At 39.1% G+C, this 10,792-nt stretch overlaps 1 protein-coding gene across 1 annotated transcript in view; it reads right to left on the bottom strand.

Moving 5' to 3' along the window:
• ARHGEF26 (Rho guanine nucleotide exchange factor 26) overlaps positions 1 to 10,792 on the bottom strand; it is a 66,467-nt gene that overhangs the window by 8,474 nt on the left and 47,201 nt on the right. Inside the window, exons 11-13 of the mRNA XM_080410189.1 lie at positions 6,288 to 6,497; positions 1,226 to 1,293; positions 866 to 970 (exon numbers count right to left, since the gene is read on the bottom strand). Of these exons, the coding sequence (XP_080266315.1) occupies positions 866 to 970; positions 1,226 to 1,293; positions 6,288 to 6,497 (383 nt within the window). The remainder of the gene's footprint in view (positions 1 to 865; positions 971 to 1,225; positions 1,294 to 6,287; positions 6,498 to 10,792) is intronic.

Genomic DNA, 10,792 nt, shown 5'->3' with positions numbered 1-10,792 from the left:
CTGGGTGGGTGGGGAACAGACGACACAAGGAGTAACAAACCTTTGCAAGTAATGTTAAACATACTTTTGTCAGAACTCCATGTGTTGCACTGGAGTAGACACGGTCATCATGTTGCACAGTTAGCTTTTTAGTGAATGTAGTACCGAATTAAGATAGTTTTGGCAGATTGTTTTTAAAATTTTTTTTAATGCAGGCAGACTAGGAACAACAAGAAAAATAATATGAAAAAGGTAATTTTGTATTGTAATTCAAATACAGTTTGAAATAATACAAAGAATATAGTATCATTGTAACCTAAAGAAAATAGTGCAGCACAATTGATGGGATATTTGATTTCACATGTAATATTAAATAACATCATTAAAAGTTAGGATTTGGTGCTTCAAGCATCACTGAGTCAGCACATAGTGAGATACTACTATAATTGCTTCCATGTCTGGCCAAGAATCACTCTTCACTGTGCTAGACCCCTCTACCTAACAGGCAGGGAAGCACAGCATGTAGCACACTAATATGTATGTTTCTTTCAGACAGACCTGATGCTCACTCACAAAAATGGCTGAGCCCTATGATTTTAGGTAGAATTCAATTTCTGGACATTACATGCGTCAAAACCAGCCAGCACATACTTTCTGCAGCTATTTATCTACAAAAATTATGATGGGTGATGAGTTACACCTTGAACAGCTGTTGCCTAAGCAGAGGCTGTCATTTAGAAACCTGAACCAAAAGGCTCACATTTTTCTTGGAAGCTAAACCTTTATTCATTGTATGGCCCAGTGCTATAAGGAAAAACACTTTTTTCCTAGCTCGATTCACCTGCAGTGGTGACAGATGGTTACTGCCAGCAAAATTCTCACTCACCATCGTTTACTTTTTGATAAACTAGAACAACGTCGGCAACTTGAAGAGACAGTTCATCTGACTGCTTTGCTGTGTAAGTTCTGATGATCTCCACCTGAGTTAAAGCTGTGGAAGAAATAAGTAAAGGCTGAATTAAACACTTCACGTAAAAGAAAGGTGATGCATGCAAATGGAAACACTGCCTTAAACAGAACTCCTCGAAGAAGCTCCTGTGTGCAGGAAGAGATGGCAACTTCACATATGCTAAAGCAACAGAGCCTAGGAGATTTCTATGGTTATGCTTGCTCACATCCCTACTAAGGGGCAGTGCATTTCCATTCCCTGCCAAAGCTCTCAGAAATCTTGTTAGTTGTAACTTACTTGTCCTGTCAGTTTTCTGCCTGTCTCTGTCCTGTCCAAGCACTGTAATCCAGCGAGCTCTGTCACTCCTGTAAACAAAGGCAAAACTCGGTTTCCAGCTCTTAATAATGGTCAAGCCATTAGTAGTAACCACTTCCAAGAATCTGTATTTACGTGTTTCCTCTTGATTACTGGGTGAAGAAAACAAAACTACTTTTCCCCTCAAAATATGGCAAGAAAAGGTGTGCTAGTACTTCTAGTAATACGTTATTCAAACATATTTTAACTATTTTAAGCAGATTTGATTAGGAAAAAGGCCTATAAACATGGGACCTACGGGCGTCATGTCCTACATGCCTTTGTTGTATTTATTTTTAAGTAATACAGGTGAACGTCTCCACAAGTATCTGTGACTGAAGCATCTTTGTAATCTTATTTTTTTAAAAACAATCCATCAAACATACAAGACATCTAATAAAGGCAATACAAAACAAAAGAGTCTCTGTGCTCTCAGAAGGACATGTTCATGTTTCCAGAAGTGTTGGTTTGGGAACTCGCACCAATAAGCAAGGACCTAACAAAGGCCTAAATTATTAGTCACTCGAATCTCACCTTGTTTAACCCAGGAAAAATAAAAGCAATCTCAGATGACGTGTGTCAGTACTTCTGAGGAAAGCAGAAAGGCTTTACCTAGGTCCTAAGTGTTACACAACAAAGCACAGAAGCACAGATTACTGACAACTGATTTTGAAGGGAGTGGAACAGATTAAAAGTGATGTCAGACGGTAAAGGAAAACTAATCCTACATCACCTCTGTTAACCTAAGATGAGCTATAACAACTTAAATCATTGTAACTTCAAATCTTGGCAATTGAAACTTCATTCCCAAGCCAAAATTTCAGTGAAACTAGATTTTATTTCATATTTGTTGGGTTCTGCTATCAGTACAGATTAGAATAACTCAAGGGAGTTTCAGGCTTGAATTTTTCCTGTTTCCCCTCCCCTAAAAAAAAAAAGCATTGCTGTCTTTGGATAACTGCAGTTTTTAACTAAAAATAACAACACATGACTTCTGCTGAGACTTGTTATTTTGTCAAAAATCTGAAACATCTTGAAACTAGTGCTGTTTCCAAAGTGTCAGAAGATGGGACATTTTACACAGACTGTAAGAGACTTCTCTAGATCTAGACTACATCTCCCAAGACATACTGTTGCTCAGCATGTGTTGCAGTTTGACTGTGAAGCCCAGTCTCCACCATTCTACTACACATCATTCCATAATAAAGTTTATCAGTCTCTTCTAAGAATGCCGACACAGTCTTTTGTAGCCTTTCTTCCAGCTAGCTCTAGAAGTCTCTGGTCACAGGCTAGCAAAACTTCCAGGGGATAAAGTTGTTCTGACCATGCTTCTTTCAGAATGAAGAAAATACCCTGAATGGACATATTTTTACTGTTTCTTTGGCATTTATAGTTAGAAACTGGTGTTAGGGTTTTTTTTAATCCCAACACACATTCTTCCTCAAAGATGGAACTTGGGCATGTGTCGTACTAACATTTTGCTACCTGTTGCGCCTTATACAGGTGGCCAAAACTACAACTTCATGCCGCTTCAGACATTTCAGTCATTAAAAGTAGGTAACAGGTGTTGGACTATTTTTCCTTCCCCTGTAACCATTTGTAACAGGAAAACTACATTTCCTTTCAGACAACTCTTAAGAAAAATTGGGTAATGCCAGACTCTCCCAGTTTAAGTATATATTTCTGCATAATCTCTGTGCACCATACATTTTGTGCCTTCATTCACAGGGCCATATGAAGTTCCTGACCTAACCCTGGTACTTTTGTACTTGGAAACCACAATCCACATGAAGTGACAAAACGTGATTAAAACTACGCTAGAAATTTTTGCGTCACAGAACATTTCGGTTTACATACGCAACAGTATTCATTAAGCATGCTAAAACCATCCAGCTTGGGCTTCCCTATTGCAGAAAGTTTTTCTGTACCTTCTGTGTACATGATAATTACCCTATAAAAATAAGAAATTTCTAAATTTAATTCTTTTCAGAATCTTTACCTCTGAATAAACAATCTGCTAAGACTGCTATTTATATTACAGTTTATAGCAAATCAATAATAAATCTGCAGGACAAAATGTCTTTTCATAAAAAGCCCAGACAACTAAAAATGTACGGCATTTTCTTCCCAAACAAGTCTGAATCATCTGATTACTTTATAATGAGATCTTTAATAGAAATCATTCATGATCTACGGTTTCTTTCAGAGTTATTCTAAGCTTTGAAAGCAAACCTAAAACTGTAAATTTTTCCAGGCTGGGATATGTCTGGAGCAGTCTGTTTCATGTCCTCTATCCCGCCTCCAGCTTCCACTAAAACAGATAAAATCTTTCACTTTTGTGAACAGTTGTGTGGAAGTTAATGGCACCATAGAGAAATGACAGCCTTTTGGATATTTGCACCCAAAAGAACAAGACACTTCTTGTTGCTCATTTCTAAAGCAAACGCTCTTCAAAACCATGACAGGAGAACAAGGACCACCTCTATCCCAGCACAGGCAGCTCCGTGGCTTCCCCAGGGAAATGTCAAACTCCTTCCATTTAACCCAGTACAGTTTCCACTTCTGCACCACACAGCTAATAAATAATTCACAAATCACTGCTCTGGGACAAAAGTATTCTGCACTCATACCCTAACGTTTGTCTGCCACCACAGTTATGCCTCAGGATAGACCTGTGCTTGTTTCTTCCTGGTAATACAGTGTTCTACATACAGAAAACACGGTATAAATGCCACATCACCAAAAGAACTGGTAATTGAGGTAAGATACCTTAAAACAATAAAAAAGAAAATGAGCACTGAAAAGTATGAGATGCAGAGCAAGCCTAAATGAGTATCTGCCATCAGATTACTCAAAAGTCATCTTACCTTGATAAGTATCAAGAACACATCCCTTAACTACAGCAGCAAAAGCAACGCTTCCCCTGTAGTAACCTGCATTACACTCAGATCCACACACTCGATTACAGGGCATGTATAGCAGCACATGTGCCATAGAATGAGATGGGAACACTCTTTAACACAGAGCCGGTAGCTCTGACTCCACAGTGCCTCCATCAGTTTAATGGACCTTTCATTAGAAATTTAAGAACCCGCAGGTCCTTGGCACAAGTTCTGCTCTTTGAGGTCTGTAATAGTCTGAACCATTCATAGAATAACTATATATTAAGCTGTAGAATGCGTACATACAGTGCTTTCAAGTACAGTACACCATTTGCTGTTCTGGTTTACTTTAGGCACTCGCCCTCTGGACATAATGATTATTAGATAAAAGCGCTATGTTAACAGGTAAGGTAAGCACAGACTTGCAGTTCTTGGAAGGTTTGTTAAGAGTAAGTATTTGAACACGCTGTAATTATGCTACAACAACTCAGTGACAAATCAGATACTTAAGTAATGTTTGTAGGTCAAATTGCAATACAGAAATTTCTTACTGTTTAATATGTGAACATATCATTGTGTAGTGTACTACACAGTTATGTGGCAAAACTTGATTTCTTCTTAACTTCAATTCACTGAAAATTCCTTCTGCAACCCCCAAGAAACCCAGACTGCTTAAATCTGTACTGTCGGTCCTCATTTGTTTGCCTCGCCAGCGGAAGAGATAGCCAGGATCTTGTCTGAACTTCACAATGTGATGTACAGAAACTTTTCCTTTTGTATACATACTAGATCCAAGAATTATGTCTGCTCTGTATCTCACTTGATGCCACAAACTTCGATCTTGCTCTCTCCAGACCTCTTTTAGGTCAGATCTTCAGCCCTACGTGTTAAACTTTGATCCTGTGCTGATTTCAGTGACGTTACACTGACTTTCTATGTATATTCTGTGCTTTCCCTCTGATCATAAACTCCCTCTGCCCAGAAAGTGACAGAACTCTGTGCTGTTTATGAATGGTCTTACATTAATTCCCAACTCTTTCACAAAAATGTGTTCAAGATCTTCAGTTCCTGGCTTATTTTATAAGCATCTGTATGCAAAGCTATCACTGATAAAATGCCTTGAAGCAACGTATGACTAGAATGTACTGTACCTTTCATCACTGCTCCCTTTGCATTACCTTCAGCATCATTTCTGCTCCTTTCTTCTGTACTGAACTACTTGGGGAAAACACACCGCTGCCAAATCTACTTCTGCATTCAGCTGTGGGTCTGGGAGAGACACTCAGCTGTTCACAGGATGCATAGCAGTGCCTTTGTGGAGAACTCTTGTTTCAGACCACACCGGTTTCACGTACATGCGAAGCTTTGCTTGTGATTTCTCTGTTCTGTTCTACCCTCCAACAGAGTCTTAAGTTACCCCGCTCAGTAACGACATGCTGCAAGTGCAGCCGCACCATTATTTACTGGCTAGGGAGCTGGCAGTTTCCAAGACAGAGGCATAGTTAATTCTTGACCTGAAGCCCCAAAACAGTAGCACGTAATAACTGATACTTCAATTAACAGAATTTCAACATGCACATACAATTTTTCATGGTTCCTACACTGTAACCTCAAAGAAAGAGAATAACATTAACAACCAGAGTCGTCTTGTGACAAGATTAGAGAAACTGAGCTAGGTTTGCAGAGGCTTTATACTTCATATCAGTAAATACTTATGTTAATGTCCTGCTGGATATTAGCATAACTGCATATTCTCCTGCTCTTGCCACGTATTAAGAATCAGAAAAGCTTGTCGAGGCTACCTTGTCCTGCTTTGAAACTACCCGATTGCAACACAGTGCACACTGCAGCAGCATACAGGCATCACGAGGAGGGCTTTGGTGTCCCCAAGCAGGGCACCAGCACACTTGACGACACACACACAGGGTCACTCCAGCAGCAGTGCCCCTGCGGTCACTGCTGTGCAGACATTGCAAAGTGCCTGCTTGGGAACTTGTTTAATTTCATTTCAATTTTAAGTTGCCAGACAGAAGCTGGGCATTTCATACTACCTTGGCTGGGGTGGGAGGGGCAGCCTGTTGCGCTGAACAGGTGAAAAATTACAGAAACAATCAGTTACTTACTGGGTCTCTGCTCCCAGGAGCATCTCCACTCTCTCTCCTGCGTGGTTACTGAGGACGGCTAGTCTGAAGAGGTGAGTTGCAGAACTCTGCCGTGAGTAGAGCACAGTCGAGGTGTTCTTTACAGGGGAAGAAGTCAGGTCCTCACTGTCGCACTGTTGGACCACCAGCCGGTCCCTTAGAGAGTAATCTGTGACATTGTAACTCTCTTCACTGCAGAATCAAGAAAGGAATAAATGTAAACTTGTGGGATTTTTTTTTTTTTTTTTTATTTTCCATAAAGTATATCTGGAAGCAGACTAAGTCAGGGAATCCACTTTTAGCTACATAGTATAGCACAGTTCTCACACCTCAGATCTTCATCTTTCTTACTTTGTTTTGAAATTGCCAATTTTGCAAGATACAAAGCAGATCAGTTTTTTTAAACCCTGTGGAATTTCATTTAGTGACGCAGTTAAATATGACTTTGGCGTTCTTGAGAGGGTGTAATCTCAGCTTCACTGAATTCGAAAAAACAAATACAACAATTACACAGAATTTTAATTTTTTCTTCTGTAGCATCAAATGAACAGCAGACTTTAATTATAGAATGTTACAGGAAAAAAAGTAAAATTTCCCTTTTCCTGTGCTTGTACAACTGTGGGTACATACATTGCTTCCAGATAAACACTACTGATCTTCATTTTAAATAAAGGACAGTCATCTTGTACTCCTTGTCCAATCTGCATGTAGAAGGTCTAGTTCAAAAACTATTCTATGATATTCTGGAACATAACCTTGATTAATTGCTAATTATAAAAATGGGGAAAGGCTTGTCACACATTACTGGTCTTGCAGAATGCACTGTGCAATTTACCTTTTAGAAAGTACTTTGCAAATAAATGGGACAACTCTAAGGGATATGAATAGATTGCTCTGTGTGCTTAGTAACTTTCCAAAAGTGACTAAAAAGAATTCCAGAAGATACGCGAGTTATAAGCTTTGCTTTCCTTATGCAAAATGTGAGCGAAGAGGTGGACAAAACATTAGACGCTGCAAATCAGAACATAAAAGTGTGACTGAAAATATGTGCTCTTCCCTGAACAGCAGCCTTTCATTTCTAAATGTGAGAATCACTTCAGCTAATAAGGTCTTCTTGACAGGTGAAGACAGGAAGAAGCATGTCTGGACAATGCAGGGAACAGTTCCTTCAACCCCCCTGTTCTTCAATCCATGACTGTATTTATGACACATGCCTCAGCTCCAGGCTACCCAGATACCTTAAGCAGCGTTCTTCAGCACTCCTATGCAAGTTAAACTAGTTCTCTTAACTATTGCTTTTGCTACTTAAGGCAATACTGGAAATGTATTTCTTCTTCCAAGTGGAAAACAACTGTGCATTTCTAAATGTTTATAAAGTCATGAAACATAGTTAAATAAATAGTTAATAGAATCTACATCACTTCAAGAAATAGCATTTGATCACAAGAAAACAGAAACCAGCTGAAAAAGGCTTTCAGGATTCCACTGAAAGTTTGCCAGGGTATACCATGAACCCGGAACAGTGATAAACTAATTACCTCATGATTTCACATAAGCTTGTAAACTTTTTCAGATTTACTGTCCTACACAGGTGCAACAAGAAAAGATAGAAAAAAACCTTTTACATGGGCATAAAGCCAGTTCCCCCTCCTAGCCCGTATGTTGTCGTGTTCATCGAATTTGTAGTAAATTACATCAGATTTTAAAGTGCAACTACACATATTCCACCTTTAAAGTAAAATGTGTTTAGACCTCAAGTGATGAAAAGCTATGTTAAAGCCTCAGATTACCAATTGTCCATTAAAAAAATTTAAATTGAAAAAATACTTGAAGATTAATTTTGCTGCCAGGGATATATGGAAACCTTAGCACTGAACTCCTGCAAATCCCAAACACCTGAAACTAAAGCCCTCTGAAATGCTGGTGGTGACACACAATGTTCTGACAGGCACAAATGAAGTGTATTCTTACTTCGTGTTTGCTCAGATATTGTAAGAGAACAGAGATGATGACACCGTCTGTGGGGATATATTATACCTGTTTTGCCAACTGTCAAAAAAATACCTGCAAATACCTTGGTAGTTGATACAGTGGTCTTTGTAATTCTTACTTTAAATTCTTCAGAAAAAGAATTGCGAAAACCCAACTGAGCAACGGTACAACTCGGAACAGAAGTGACTGCTGATTTCAGTGACTCGTACAGCGATAGAAGAATTTATCTTTAAAGTGATGATGGGTCTACAGATCACATTGTATTTATGGATTAATAGTTTCTGCTAATGTCTAGTGTAAAAGTTATTTCAGCAATGTGGGGTATGTTTTTACTTTTGTTCTGTGAATTCAATACTTGAAATGGTTTTTTTTGCAGTGCAGCTTTGTACCTTCTCACATGATTCACGAGAACATGATACTAATGGAACTAATCCTTCTCACAAGTATTTGTTGAGGAGTTTCGGGGGCTTTACAAAAGGAAGCAGAAGCAACAACAGACAAACTTAGTAAGATTTACCATATAGGATGACTGAAATCACTGTGGCTCATAAGGTGATGAATGTTTCCCTGTTTCTTCTTCTCCAAGTCTAAAACACTACCACCAAGACCCCCAGCCTGCTGGCGTTCCCACTTCTGTGGGCTGCAACTGCAACTCCCCATTCAGATGCTGCTGACCAATGCACACATACCAAAACTTCAGGGAGCATGGCTGCAAGAACTTAGCTTTGAAATACATTATTAAACATTTAAAAATCAAATAGCTTTTAAAATTGCCCTCAGTTTTGATTAGCCTAGCTTTTGATCAGACTATTGTTTCCATGTTCCTTAGAGTAAAAAACTTCTAAAAAGTCAGTCACCTAGAAAAATGAATGCAGCAAACTCAAGAGTTCTCTAAAAATGAAGCCAGGTTAATTATGCTATTACACATTACTTCTTGGGTCCCAAAGTAGAAAGAATACAAATAGGTTTTGGTCTGATTAAAGGAATTTAACACAAGCACCTGAGACGCTGGAAGAATCTTCAATATTTCAGCATGTGGGAAGCTAAATTTCAATTTCTGACATACAACCCAGGGATGCTAAAAGGAATCTTTAATTATTCAGTATGCCCTTCTGGGAAAGGTGTGCACACAGCTCTTCCCTGAAAGAAGAAATGTAAATTTACTGTGATGGTTTTACTGTAGAAAAGCATAAGTGTTCTAAGAGAGGCTGTGAGAGGGGAGGGAGTAGAGACTATAGATTCAGGTTTCACATTCCCCTAAATCTAGCTCTAAATTCAAATCATTTATCTACAGAAAGATTATACTTATTATCACTCGAGGATAGATGTTTCAAGTGCCATCCGTAGTATGAGGGGTCCTACTGGAAAAGGAAAAAAACTATTTATGTTCATTAGTCTCCCTCTCCCTTTCTTTTTTCTTAAAATACATACTTCATTAGTATAAACAGGGAAAGGTAGGTAGGTTTTTTTGGTGGGTTTTGTTTTGCTGGTGTTTGCTAAGTTTGGGTTTTCTTAAGTTCAGTATTTTATTCTGGGCAACCTCTGCTTAGGCAAGGGTGGAACTAGCAAAAACACCTAGGGGGATGCTGCTGTAGTTATTTGGGAATCTGGCATCTGAAAAAAATCAGGTACTCTATACAACTTGTAAATGTGCTCTATGAATCCTTCCTCTTTCTTACCTCCATTCAGCAAAATAGTCTGATTTGGAACCTCTAGGCAGTCCTCATCTCTTTTTACCTCCTGTGTCCTCTGGGAGACCTGCACACACTCCTCCTTCCAAACAGATAATGAAATCTGCTGATAAGGCTGATGGCGCTGGAGTGAGCAGATGTATGTAAACGAAAACTTAATCTGCTTAGCCAGGCAGTGGAGTAACAGGCAGGACATGTAACACGTTCCTTAAAATTACTGTAATCAGATAATACAATAATGCTGAACATTCACTTTCTGTTTAGAGTCAGAACATGGAAGAAGAGGACTATTTTATATCACTTTGCAGGGAATGTGTGCAAATTTTAGAGGCACTTCTATGAAGACCTAGTATCTATTGAGGTAATACCATCTGTTCTAGGCCACCTATACTGTAACAGGAACCACATGGTCAGTCTGACCATTGCCTTTACTCTTTCCAGCTGCACCAGTCAGAAATCCTTGGCATTCCAATAGAAGCTACTTTGCATTTAATTAAAAAATCACCCGTGGCATCCTGAGAAAAAACTTGGCTTTGCCAGAAGCTGTGAACAGGTAACATTCCCAAGCAGCAGTGAGCCTTTGGGTGACTTCCAGTGTATGAAGTCCAGCTGCATTCCACTGTGAAGGTGTCTCAGGAGCTGACGAGCCATAGAACTGTTAAGACAGACAGGATTCTAGTGATATCCGTAGGTTGTTACGGAAAACTGAACATTCAATAAATGTATGCTCATTCAAAAACATAGGCCCCTCTGGAGTTCACCTGAAGTCCTCTAAAAGCACTTGGGATGTAACTGGTGGATTTT

Source organism: Falco punctatus (genome assembly GCF_963210335.1).
Source record: "Falco punctatus genome assembly, chromosome: 13".
Classification (NCBI taxonomy): Eukaryota; Metazoa; Chordata; class Aves; order Falconiformes; family Falconidae; genus Falco; species Falco punctatus.
Note: the sequence above shows the minus strand (reverse complement) of the source record. Positions and strands in the feature narration are given on the sequence as shown.